The sequence below is a fragment of the Paramormyrops kingsleyae genome, chromosome 5 (genome assembly GCF_048594095.1).
Source record: "Paramormyrops kingsleyae isolate MSU_618 chromosome 5, PKINGS_0.4, whole genome shotgun sequence".
Taxonomy (NCBI): Eukaryota; Metazoa; Chordata; class Actinopteri; order Osteoglossiformes; family Mormyridae; genus Paramormyrops; species Paramormyrops kingsleyae.
The window spans coordinates 13,899,836-13,913,492 of record NC_132801.1 but is presented as its reverse complement, the minus strand read 5'-3'; the positions used below and the strand labels follow the sequence as shown (position 1 = coordinate 13,913,492).

Genomic DNA, 13,657 nt, shown 5'->3' with positions numbered 1-13,657 from the left:
TGGAAAAAAATCCCAGTTCATGACTTAAAAAGCACAAGTCACATGTGTGATAACATACAAATTTATTAATTCACTACAAATTTGAACAAAATTTGATACAATACAAATCTGTGAATACATTTATGACAGGCCCACATACGGCGGAAACTGCTCGCTGTAGGACTGTAATTAAAATAGGAGTGTACGCATTTTGCACCTCTTAAATCAGAAATGCCGTCCCATTGTCATAATTTCTGCTGCCGCGCTATAAACTCGTAACAACTTTAAAAATTGTAAGACATTGCACCATCCAAAATGGTACAACTGACCTGCCCTCTTTCAATGAATTTCAGTCATACGTCACATCGTCAAACCAAATATAAACATTGGCATGTACATACACGTATTCAAAGCTTAGCTTAAAATACATTTCCTTTCCTAAGATAACATTTATGTCCTTTACAAAAACAACTCTGGTAGCACTGGCTGCATTTTAAAAGTGGCTATGGAGATGGTTTCTCTCATCACTTTAGCCACCACAACACAATCAACCGCAACAATACAAAACTCACAGCTCAGGGATACAGTTCATTCACATTACCATGTCCTTACATGTTTAGGCACATCTTCCTTGGTTTCTGCGCATCCATGACTTTGATGGGTATGAAAACTTTTTTATTAAATATAATGCAATGGAGAGTTCATTATGTTGTACAAAAATATCCTTAAGGGCATCATAAGGAATATTGCGCATAAATTTATATAAATTTCCTTGCAATCTTAAGAAAAAAAACTATGGCAGCTTTAAACCAACTCAACTCCATCCTCTGCCTAACCGTTTGCCTAAACATTTTTCAGCAATTCTAAGTCCTCAAGGATAATTATAACCATTACATTTTTTAGGTTCCCCAGATACTAAGGCAGCAAGTGTTAAACCCGAATCCTGATGATGTTTCCAAGAAAACAATTACTTCATTATTAAACAGTCATTTTGAGAAGTACTGACCAAGCAGCATAACTCCCATAGAAGTCCTGCAACACATCAGTGGCACTGCAAAAAATGTCCACCAACTCCCTGGGAATTTCATTCAGCCTGATCTTTTTGCACCTCTACTTGCAAAAGGCAACAAATCAGCCTATTTGAACATATTTTCCACCTACTCCCAGAGCAAGATGCGCCAAACTGAAATTCAGCTTTGTAAAAGCCACTAAATATCGTCCGTGCTATTCATCCACTCAGGCAAGCAAGATTTTTTTGAGGGCAAAACAGGAGATAAAAGCTAAGGGGCAGTAAATACTACTTAGTATCCTTGCAAAATATCAATATATAAAAGCACAATTGTGGTAGAGACCAAGATGACGTATTTAGCATCCGCTAATCCGAAGAATAACTGCCCTGAAGAGCAGACCAAGAAGGAGGGGAGGGGTGATCCGTGTGTCACCGAGATGAGCTGCGTTCCTTGCTCACGCAGTCATCCTGTGTAGTGCTGTCGCCATTTCCCATCATGCCGCATGTTCTTCTCTTCTTCCTGCGATGCGACATGGCATCTCCCTCAGAGCCAGACTCACCCTGCAAGATAAGATAAGGCATTATGGGAGTCGCAAGGCCAGAGGGACACAACACTGACATATCAACAGACAAGAGTAAAAAAAAACATCCCTATCTAGAACATGCACTCTAAGATGCCAACAATCTTCAAAACGCAATGTAACAGCTATAAGCCAAGCAGACGTCGTTACACTTGTTGTACCCTTGTGCAAGGTGCCTTTATTAAAGTTACTGTAAGCAAATTCATTACGTAAATATATAGATGTTTAAAGTAATGTCTTGGTGTGTTACTGAGTGACAGCGAGAAGACCCAAGTGCCACAGTTCACTCCGCATGACAGATTCACTTCACATAAACGCAGCCCCCAGAGGTACTGGGCTCCATCTCTTAATTCATGGCTCCAGTCCATATTCCAAATTAAACGTTAAATATATTCTACAGTTCTGCAATATGTAAACAGCAATACATACAACGGACCTGTATTGATACCATAACTGTTTGTAAGAAAAAGTGTAATATCTACGCAGGAGGGGGGACCCCTATCTGCAAATAACTCATGTCTCACAGCCTTTTAACAGAGGAGAGCTGATCAAAACACCATTTCTAGAGGGAGGGTGCCATTTACTTTTGAGGCAAATCAAGTGATTTAGGATCTTAAAATGTGAAGCCAACCCCTCTATATTTTTGGCTTATTATTAAAGGTTTAGCTATTTATGATAATTTTAAAATAGAGTAGCTGGACCAAAAACTACTGAACGCCAGTCTAGGTTTCCTTGTGCTAGGAATGCCAAACAGAAAAACTAATGAAAACCTAGTCCTCATTAAAAAGTATTTAAATACATCAATATACACTCAGGACCACTTTGTTTGGTACCATGTAATAACTTCTTTTGTGTTCAAACCAGTTCAAAGGTGGATGAGTTGTGCAATCAGAGAAGCTTTTCTGCACACCATTGTTATAATGAGGATTATTTGTGCACTTGGGCCCAGCTTCCTGAGCCTTGTCCACATGGAGTTTTCAGCCACAGAAAAGCCATTGACTGACTATGTTCTTTTTAATTTACCACAACAGTCTCTGTAAACCCCAGGCACTATAGTGTGTCAAAAGCTCCGGAAGGTGGCCATTTCAGGAATGCTACAATCACAACTTCCGGCAACAACCACACCATATTTAAAATCACATAAATCACACCAGGGATGCAACGCAAATAAATGTTATATTTTTCTCAAGCATTAATGCTACAGACGTTTTGAAAACACTCTCACAACGCTAGGGGGACAGACGTGACTCGTACCAGTTTCCTGTTGGCAGCTTTCCTATATTAGGTAAACTCTCCTGTTTACTTAGTCCTATATTCTGTATCAGTTATTTGTAAGAGGAGTTGTACTGGTGCTACATTATCAGAAAAAAAATTACCAATTTGTACCTTTGAGCGTACAATCACTTATCACCGTACTCTCATGGGTCTTCCAATTATACCCAACAGCTGTAGGTAATCGTACATTTTTAGGTACAGAAATGGACTCTGAGGAACATTTTTGTACTATTACGGGTACATTAATGCTGTTTGTACCTTGGGAAACAAAACTGTACCAGGGCTGTACATTGTTTTCTGATGTGGACAGAATATGAGATGAACAGGAATTTCAGTTATTAACCAGGTATTCGAATGGAAATGTTTCTTCTCAAAACTTTATTGTTTATCTCAAATATTTGTTGCAGCACTGGTTCATGTCTTAGCCACACAGAAACTGAACTTCTTGACCATCCTACATGCTGTATGTATTCAGCTGCAGCCACAATTTATTGCTTGGAGGAGCAAGCGGTTTAAACTAATGAGTTGTGCCAAATCAAGTATGCCTAATGAAGTGTATCATTTGGACGCTTACAGCAGAAGCACCAAAAGAAAAAAAGATACCATCAAGGAGCAATTTGAATATTTGCCTATATGGCTATTCTATATTGCTAGAGTGAATGTTTATTCACTCAAGTAATTCAGAATAACAGAACTGAAACATACCACTTTTTTTTTTTTTTGAATATTTCTCACTACAACAAAAAGTTTTCTGGTGATCCAAATAGTAGGTTAAGAGTTGATCTGAGGACTTACAGTGCGGTATTATTTATGACCACTGGAGGGCTCCAAACCCACACTCAACTGTGAAAAATTATTGCAAGCGAGGGTCTGTTCTTTTTCACACACCAGGAATGATGGTTCTCAGTTCTGTTCACAGTTTCCTGCAGTATGCACACAAGAACTGAGGACTACAGCAGTCATTCGGTGCCAAAGTTAGTGGGTTTATGCAAAGTGATAACTCCAGGACTAAATCCTAAATTGAATGCCAAAGTCGAAAATCAAACGGTGAACTATCATTATTAGTCGTTAGTTATATAGTCCCAAATAACCTTTGCATAATTAAAAATATTTAATATTTAAATGGAGCTATGATAAAACACATTAACACTACAACACTAACATAAGAAAAAACCTACATTTCCTTAGAGTGATATGCAGTATTTAAAGCATTAGAACTCCTAACTGAAGCTCCTAAAAAGGGTCTTAAAAAGAGCATAGCCACCTACCAGCTCATCAAACAGTATGGTTAAAAGACAGTATAGCAAATAAATCACCCATTTTAAATTGATGCAATTGTGTCTTCCATATCAAACATTGGCCCTATCTGCCAAAATAAATAATTAAGTGTCCAACTGTGGGCAGTAAAGGCTTTGAGTACTGAAAACAGTTATTTAAACACACCAGGGTCACGTCTCACCTCTGAGTCCGAGTCAGAAGAGCTAGAGGAAGAAGAGGATGAGGAATCACTAGAGCTGTCCGAGGCAATGCCTGTCGATTCCTGCAAATCTACAGAATCTGCTAGCGCAGCTAGCTCTGGTCGCTCCTGCTTTAAGATCCTAACAGAGAGAGAGAGAGCAAGCACAGCCAATTACAGCAATCTTTTATCGAACAAGTGTTTAAATTATCCTCATTTTGTGTCTGTGCGGCACTGGAGACACTGCTAATTAACAGCTTTTTTATACATTTGCTCTGAGTTTTCTGAAGTTTTTCCTTCCCATTTACTGCTCATTTGTTAAATTTTTTACCAATCATCCATAACCACTTATCCAGTGCAAGGTTCCAGTGTCTCTATAGAGGTATGGGCACATCCTGCAACCTGTCCCACAAGGACGTTTACACCCCAAACAGGATGCCAGCCCATATCAAAGTGTGTACCAAAACACAAAAAATAATACAGGTACACAGAACTTTGAATGGAAGAGAGACCCAATTACCTGGAGAGAATACCAAAATTCACAAACAAAGAGCTGGGGAGGAAATTAAACCAACAGTCCTGGCAGTGTGATGTGACAGAGATACTGCCTCCATTGTCCAACAATTACTAAAATTTCATATTAAGATACTGATAAGTACAAGGCTTCACAATGCAGGTACAGCACTGCATCCACAATTGATTCTAAATATGGACAATTTCTGATCCATACCGGTACCACTTCCTGGAGAGCTTTGGTCGACCACGCACAGTTTTGTGCCACACGACCGGAAAGTTGGCGGTGCTTGCAAAATTCTGGGTTAGGGCCATGGTTGTGTCAAGGTTGAGTACGACGTGCCACCAGCCACCTGGGCCAAGGAGACGAGAAGACATGAAGTCCAACCCAGAAACTACATATTGCTCTCAGATTTCTCAAGGAGTAGCTATGGACAAAACCAGCCTCCAAGAGTTATATAATGAAACAAAGCCCCCTCCATTCTATAAATCTTAATGACTGATATTCACAATAGGATGACTGTCCCCTGCTCTCTCTCACATACTGATGGTATTTGTATTTAATACACACAGATGAAGGCACACTTCTCCTCGAAACAGCAATAGTGCATATGTGTTTTTTTTATTCATGTTTGCACAAGGTCATGATACCTGTATGCATTTTAATCTGGGCTCATTTCACATTAAAAACAGAAAAATTATGCATTAATTACTACATATTTTTAAAAAGCCCCCAACATTTTGAAATGCCACCATTATGATCAAATATTTAAAACATTTCCTACATTGTTTGAATCTACAAAATATTGAGACGTCAGCCTTGTGGAAATTGTTTACATTGTAAACTCAAAGTAGCCTAACAATTGCATGCAATGTTTATAATGGCTTCCTTTGAAAAGGAGGTAGCAACAGAGTATCGTTTCATACTACAAATCAAATTAGGCACTTGCAGAAACAAAGAAAACTCGTAAATCATGAGGCCTACACAGAATGCACCATCACCAACTGTATGACTATGTATACTTAAATATTGAAAGGGAACTCTGAATTGGCATACAAATATTATAGATAAATATAAATATTGAGTGAATCAGACAGGGGTAACCGAAAAAGCAGATCGGGACATCCCTACCTATACCAAACACATGTTGAACGCAATTGTCAACATTTTTGCCAAACCTCAGATAGACCAATTGATGTTACTGAAACAAAGCCAACAACTTTCTCCAAGTTTGAGCTTATCTCAAATTGTTACAATAAAACAATACACCTATGACTGTCCTCGTATGATGTGTAACATTACACATTACAGTATATTGGGTTCACTGAATTTAAACCTACAACACATTGAAGAGAAGGCTATTTGTTGTTTAGGATTTTGTCCAACAGGCCATTTGTGGGTGATTGGTAACTCGATATCAAAGTCACTGTGTATAATTGTCTGCCAGTGCAGATCAAAAGGTGTCGTGTATTAAACCATTATCACAAACAACACCAAATGCCTCAACAAGTATGGATGGATAAGTGTAATAGCTGAGAGCCTTTGGTGTCCCCCCCCCCACCTTCAAAAATCTCTCATGCACTCCTGTACATATTTATATCTCAGTCCTGGCCCAACCCAGATGACCAAATTTGCTCAGGAGGTGCTAACAATTTCTGCACTGCTGGTGGGGCGGGGGTGCCAGCAGCTCAATCGTTCCCTAGTGACTGACCCTAATTTCCAAACTGTTGCTGGTAAAAAGCAAAAATTACACCATACGTCAGGGGTGCTGTAAAGTGGAGGAAAGTTAGGACGATAACAAGGGCCTCTGAGTGACTGTGACCCTAAAAAATTTGAAACATAATCCGACTGATCTGGGCGCCCAATGAAATATGCTTTCATGGGGCCCAAAATCATTAGCAGCCCCCTGCTAACAGTTCACTCCCATTTAAGAGTTTTACAAATATCTTACTATCACTAGTTTCCTTTCTTAGTAAGGTACTAATTCGTACAAACCCACACAACATAACTTGATCAATTCGGTTTAATCTTAGTTGACTCTTCACACCCCTCTGCCCAATTAATAATAATAATAATAATAATGAACACTTTATTAATCCCCGTGGGGAAATTGTTTTTACGCCTCCCTCAACTTGCTCTTTTGTAGATCACAGCAAGTCGCAACTGACCGGGAATGAAGACAGTCTCCCCTGGCTTCTGCAGGATCTCCAGCGGCTTGAACTCAGCGGGCCAGGTAGGCTGCTGCGTCCGGGGATAGATCACACTGAACCAGGTGATGGCTTCGTCCTGCTGGTTGCCTCCCTCATCGCGGGTGACCTTAATGAGCTCCCGCGGAGTGTGGGTGGGAAACAAGCACCAGCGTTTGTGACCCTGCACCAGGGCATTCCACGCACTGGTGCCCAGAGGGTCAATGTGAATGCCAGTTCCGGAACGAGAGGGCCCCATCACAAACCACCTATAAAGAAGGAACATGTAAAATTAACTGAAAATGAAGGCCAATGCAGACACAAAGGATGCGATTTATTGTCAAAGTATTCATTACCTGTAAGGGGGTCTGCGCTTCTCTCCAGCAAACTGAAACAGGTCCTCACGAAAGAATTCTGGAACCTGATAATCATCTAACAGTTTTCTGCGTTTAGCATGCTCCCCATAGCTGCTGTCAAAGATATAAAGGGGGCTGTCATCTTGCGTCGACTCCATGTACTCCACGTAGTACTTCATCTTCATCTTCACCGAGTAGCCGTCGTTGTCCTCGCCGCACTTGAACTTCTGGTTGCGGTACTTGCGTTTCAGCCGCTCTAAGGTCCATTTCTCGCCAGCAGGCCAGCCGTCCTGGCAGTTAAGCAATACCACCGGTTTGTAGGGCTTCTCGTAGCGCTGCGCGAACTCCTCCAGGTTCAGGTGACGGGAGTCCACACGCTCCACATTATCCTGGCAATATACAGACCCGTGTTGTGACGAGCGGCAGGGACTGGCGGCGGCACAGCACACGCAATCCGGCTAACGGCTACCGCACCGCGTCGCTGGCGAAACATAACCGGCGTTTCGCCTTATATATCACGGCATCGAAAAAAAAATACAACAGAACAACCGTTTTATAACAAGAACAGAATCTCAGCAGAGAGAAATCTTCGCGGGTCCACCGGCTTGAGCGAGAATCTTCAGATTTTAGCCCAGGTTAAATGACCTCTTGGATATTAGCATGCTAACGTTAGCCACAACTTCAGACCTAGAAAGATAGCGGCCAGCTACTTAAATTACATTCCATTAACTGAAACACTGCTATCGAAAACCCACTTCGGGCAACAGTTCGTTAATCTATCGAGTATTACTAACATGGTGCTAGTTAGACTGCGCACAGCATGTAACCAGCTAGCTGCATTGCCTCTGCATGACACAGAACGTGCTCGTACAACAGTTACCTTCACCGTCCGAAGAGACAAATCAAAATTCTCATAGTAATCATGTTTCGTCCAGTCTGACGAATCCTTCAGTTCGGGTCTAGCACTCCGTTTCGCCTCTTTAATCCTTTTCTTGCTTTTATGGTTCATCGTTTGATTTTGCCCAAATAACTGCCTTCCACTAACTTTTACTTGCTAGTCTCAACTAGCTTGAAGTGACGCAGGGGGAATCACCGGTAACGTTTTTTTTTCGGTTTACTGCTAGGCCACTATCAAATTAACAAGACATATATACAGTTAATTTTACTTAAAGTGTGTGGCGATCAGTGATTTCGGGACTCAATAAACTAAGATGGCTACGTGCTAACATTGCCTACTAAAATGTGAGGAAGACAAGCTAATTAAATTTCTAGAAGATTCACGCGGTTCTCCTCCCTGGGTACAACCAAACCCAAAGCCCCGCCTCCTGGATGCGTAGAGCCTTCCGATTCGCACATTTTGGGAACGATGTTATTGACAGTGAATGAGCAAATATGTTAAGCCGCCCAACCCATTACCTGACTCAAGGTTGGTTGTCAAGGGAAATAGTATAGTTCGGAGTTACATTTCTAAATGTATTAGAGCGACACTTCTCTATTGTAATCCAGAAATAAAACAATGAAACGACATACGCAATTTTTTTCAATAGCTAACCCTGAAACGATGACTCTGCTTTTTTGGATAGCTGCCCAAATTTGAAATACTTTGTTCCACCTATTAGCAGTGTTCACCGAAAAGTGTCCGTAATGAGACACCTAAAGGATATGAAATATGAATTGATGCGTTTAGATAATGATGCCGCAGGGTGTTAAGGTCATATCAAAAACTGATTTGAACAGGACAGCACTATAGAGCAGAAATAATCAGACAATTGCTCATATACTAAATATGCATATTGCCGAAGGTTACCACGCTTCATACAAAAAAGGACTTTCGTTATTGTCCCCTTCACTGCTGATATTTAGATGTACCACATATCCAGAGGATCTTATTTTGACTACTACCCTTGAGGGGGCAAAGTCTTTACCAATGCCCCTGCCTCACATAGTTAGTACACTTAAAGTTTCAGGACTTTACAAGATCATCTGTAAACCAAACAGTAATTTACCCATTACAGCTTCTAGGAATTAAAATGTTTCAGAACGACATGGTAAGAATCCACAGCAATGTGTTAGGCAAAGCAGCACTACATGTGTGAGACCAATTGCCTGTGGTAGTCCTTCAATCTTAGCTTACCTGAGGTTCATTCACGTATCGCAAAATGGGGTTCATCTTCTAGTATCAGGAACGTCGAGGGTCTTTTATTCAGAGACTCACCATCAATGAATTTCATTTCAATGCACACCAACAACTAAGTTTTTCCAGAAACACCACACACTAAACCAAATCGGTTCAAAGTCAACCAATACCAGGGCTTCTTATTTTTCAAGACCAGACAAATTACACCAAAAAAAAAGGTTTATTAGCATTCACATGAGCTGTTACAAGTACAGTATGTAAAGGAATGCACCAATAGCAAGTTACAGAATTTGGTTACAATGTTTTCAGTGTAATGCAAAGTTATTTCAAAACATGGGGGAAGGGGGGGGGGGGGGCAGAGGTTTGTAACTACTTGCAAGATGTGGTCACTGAACTATACATTCCAATGTACTGGGAAGAAAAAAAAATATGTCAGGAAATTCAGAGCTGGCGTCCTACCAAAAGTAATCTGTGGCAGCCATTTAAACACATCGGCACACCAAGGCATCGTAACAGGAGCAATCAGGAGAAAACTGGAAACAGCCAAGCACTCTGCACTGCCACACGCCACCTTTAACAGCTAACCAGCAATACTCAACTGCTACAAACTGCGCCTAGTGCACAAAAAATACACAAGAGAAGAGATTAGAATCACAATAAAACAAAAACCACCATTTACAAATAAAGCAAGCAATTTAAATCAGTGCTAAGTTAACCAGGATAAAGACTGCTCTGACCACGCTACACCCTCTTACCAGTTAATGTTGAAATCACTCCTCAAAAGCTAAAATTTATTTGACATCAGCACAGGCATGCAAAAGCGTTGATTCTCTGTATTTTCTGAATGAAACACAGCAGACCCCGGGTACTACCAAGTCTGTCTTAAGCCTCGTCCAATCACCTACTTTAGTTTGAATATCTAGTTGAACACTGCATGAATTAACTGGAAATCCTTAGCACTGTACCATTCACTTTGCAAATCTTGCTTTACCCCATTTACACAAGTCCATTATATGTTGTTCATCCTATTGAGTTACAGGAAATTGGAAGATGGCACAAAAAAAAGCCTTAATTCTAAACCAAAAATAATACTCATAAAAAGTCAGACCAAGTTACAATAATAACCTTTTTATCCATATCAAGAGGAACCGATGGGTCCTCATTTTGAGGCCATTACTTTTGATGTGATGTCTTCAGTGTCGTCTCGACCTGAAAAATCTAGAGAGAGACAAGACAATGTGAACATTCTATCATTGCAAAGCAAACCTCTTTGGTAATATTCTATCAATTACCATAGAATTTTAAAGTCTGCTTGATATTTTCAAGTCAAATAAAATGTGGCAACTGGCTATTGCCATGTTACAACTGGAAACAGTCTTGTGGGAGCCAATTTATTGCAAAACATAATTCTAGTCACTGTACCAATGTCTGTACCATTTTCCACAGTTGGAAACCAAGTTTTAGTGCAACAATCCAGTGGTGTCTGACTTCATTTTTAAAGGGGTAGTCTTCTAAATGAGCACGGCAAGCTGTCAGGCAAGTCCTTTAATCACTGACAAGTAGGCAGACAAACCTTGGTTCCCTCCTGCTTCAGTCTGTGCACTAAGTTTGAGCACATGACCCGGGAGGACAGTGCAAGGCTTCTGTCCATTGTCCTGCAGACGTACCTCAACACCACCTCAACACTGACAGAGACCGACCTGCTCCATAGCAACCCCCAACAGCAGCAGGCAGCCCATGGGCGGGTCACACACTAACTGCTCAAACTGCCCCCAAACTCCATTTTTGCAAACAGGAAGCAGCAGCTTGGAGGAGAGAATTCCACATTTTTGGTGAATATTTTAAACCCAAAAAATAAATCACTCAAAAAAGACACCAACCCACCTCCCCCCATAAAAACTAGCCTGAAATGAAGTTTAAACTGCATAACACATTAGCACCAGAACTGTGAGAATGCAACACAGCGGCCTTCTGCAACCTTTCGTGCTCAGGAAAGGAGTCAAACCCAGTAATGCTGGATCTGACTTTTCATAGGTCACTGTAGTTCCAAAAATAACTATATAATTAGTGTATTAAATAAAAAAATGACTGACTGATTATTTTGAGCAGTGACCATTACGTGTTGAAGCTTGTAGAAAGCCGTTTGAGCCCTTCACTCTTCCCAACTACTTGTGTCCTACCTTCTCTCAAATCTTATGCACACCATTCACTAGTGGTGGAATCTCAGCATGCTTGAGATCTGGCCCTAAACAATCAATTTATCCAACAGTTTCAATTCACATACTCACTCTCACTCCATTAGGAAGCTGTTCCTTCTGCCTCGGGAGACTTTGCTGGGCTCTTGGACCTAGACCTGGACTTGGATTCCCTGTTAGAAGGGGGTGTACGGCTCCTTGATCGGGATTTTGACTTAGATCTGGAGCGGGATCTGGATGCAGACTTGCTCCCGCGAGGAGTGCGGGACTTTGAATTCCTGCCAGGGGAACGAGACTTTGAGCTCTTCTGGGGTGAACGGGACTTAGAACTTTTGCGTGGAGAATGGGACTTTGAGGCTCTGCCTGGTGAATGGGACTTCGAATCCTTTTGAGGAGAGCGAGATTTGGAGTTTCTTCGCGGAGACCCGGATCTGGAGTTTCTTCGGGGAGACCTGGATCTGGAGTTTCTTCGGGGAGACCTGGATCTGGAATTGCGTCTAGGAGAGCGGGACCTCGAGGGCTTTCGGGGTGAACGGGATCTGGAGGCCCGTCGGGGCGAACGAGACTTGGAACGGGAACGAGACCGGGAGTAAGATCGGGATCTGGATCGGCTGTAGCGCGAACGGCTGCGGGACCGAGATCGGCTCCTGCTCCGACTCCGCCTTCGCCGCCTTGGGCTAGGAGAATAGCTAAGGGGGGAAAGGTCAGACATGTACAAAATCAGAATAAACCCCATTAAACGTCTCACCACTGGTCTGATGGGGAAACGGTCGCAATAGCTAGGCGGACACTAGGTCTTAAGTCACGGTTGTGATTACAAAATCCTATTAAGAGAACTACAGCGAAAAATCAGCCCCGAGTGTAAAGTAAAGCCGCTGACTGGATATAATTCGATCTTAAAAGTGAAGGCGGTGTGCCATGAGGTGCGCTCCCGTTACAGCGCGTCTCGGAAATAAGCACCGTATTCTTCGTGAATACACAAGACCAACAAAATCTAACAAAAGCCTTGTCACTTCACTTTCCTTATTCTTATTTGGGAATCGAGAAAAATGGGTAAGAATTTGTAAATATGCCGGTGAAAATACGCTTCAGGCCTACAGGTGACGCATGTGCTACAAGCAAGAGTTTACCGCCAGTCCACCCAGCCCCCCCCTCCCTCCCTCCCTCCCTCCCTAAAAAAGATAAATGGCTTAAACGCAAGCGAAGATGAGAGCTAGAGCTCTAACGCTCCGCTCCTACCTTCGACTTCGTCGGCCATATCCCCGTACCTCCGGGGCGGTCCTATGCGGCGACCATAGTAGGAGTCCGGCGGTCGTCCATAGCGTGCCATCTGAACGCGCAGTTCCCGCCCGTCCAGCACCGCGCCGTCCATGGCGTCCATGGCATCCTCGGCGTCCCTCTTGTCGTGGAAGCGCACAAAGGCGAAGCCGCGGCTCTCCTTAGTGTAGCGGTCCCTCGGGATGTAGACGTCGCCGACCCGTCCGTACTTCTCGAAGACTCGGCGTAGAGTCTCGGGCGAAGTTCGGTACGTGAGGTTGTCCACTTTCAGGGAAGTCATGCCCTCGACGTCGGGCGGAGGCCTGCCGTAACTCATCTTCCCTCACAGTGCGATCTCGGCTTGCTGCTTAGTTCCCTAAATCTCTAAGCTAATTAGTCGGAGAAAACAGCCAGCGAGTCCTGAAAACATAAAGATGCTAAGAGGCGTGTTGGTTTCACACAATCGACTTGAGATTTGCAAGCTTAACAAGTGACTAGGTCGCTCTGCGCCACCTAAAAGAACCACACGCAGCGAGACGCACCGTATACTAACCAGGGAGCTGATCCGGGTTACTACCGCTTCTCAAATATTCACAAAATGGCGGATAATACGCAGGAGGCAGTCCTAAAATGTGTAAGGTCTGTAACGGAATGGATATTTTATACAAATAAATCATGTTGAAAACTGTTACATTAAACATAATTCATTACG

General features: G+C 42.3%; 2 protein-coding genes across 5 annotated transcripts; both read right to left on the bottom strand.

The window, feature by feature from the left end:
- Window positions 1-45: 45 nt before the first annotated feature.
- jmjd6 (jumonji domain containing 6, arginine demethylase and lysine hydroxylase) lies at window positions 46-8,686 on the bottom strand. Its single transcript, XM_023820239.2, has 6 exons — window positions 8,237-8,686; window positions 7,357-7,745; window positions 6,983-7,269; window positions 5,031-5,166; window positions 4,304-4,442; window positions 46-1,549 (listed from the first exon to the last, which is right to left on the bottom strand). The coding sequence occupies exons 1-6, from the start codon at window positions 8,363-8,365 to the stop codon at window positions 1,418-1,420; spliced, it is 1,212 nt and encodes a 403-aa protein (XP_023676007.1). The 5' UTR covers window positions 8,366-8,686; the 3' UTR covers window positions 46-1,417.
- A 1,008-nt stretch (window positions 8,687-9,694) lies between these two features.
- On the bottom strand, window positions 9,695-13,547 carry LOC111848343 (uncharacterized). 4 transcript variants are annotated; one of them, XR_002839283.2, is made up of 4 exons: window positions 12,957-13,546; window positions 11,782-12,377; window positions 10,619-10,711; window positions 9,695-10,107 (listed from the first exon to the last, which is right to left on the bottom strand). XR_002839283.2 is itself a non-coding variant. In XM_023820258.2 (3 exons), the coding sequence occupies exons 1-2, from the start codon at window positions 13,280-13,282 to the stop codon at window positions 11,792-11,794; spliced, it is 912 nt and encodes a 303-aa protein (XP_023676026.1). In that variant the 5' UTR covers window positions 13,283-13,547; the 3' UTR covers window positions 9,695-11,298; window positions 11,782-11,791. The 4 variants fall into 4 exon arrangements, 3 of the variants coding, with proteins under 3 accessions (XP_023676026.1, XP_023676017.1, XP_072568291.1); XM_023820258.2 differs by having other exon boundaries at window positions 9,695-11,298; window positions 12,957-13,547; XM_023820249.2 differs by having other exon boundaries at window positions 9,695-10,711.
- Window positions 13,548-13,657: the final 110 nt, after the last annotated feature.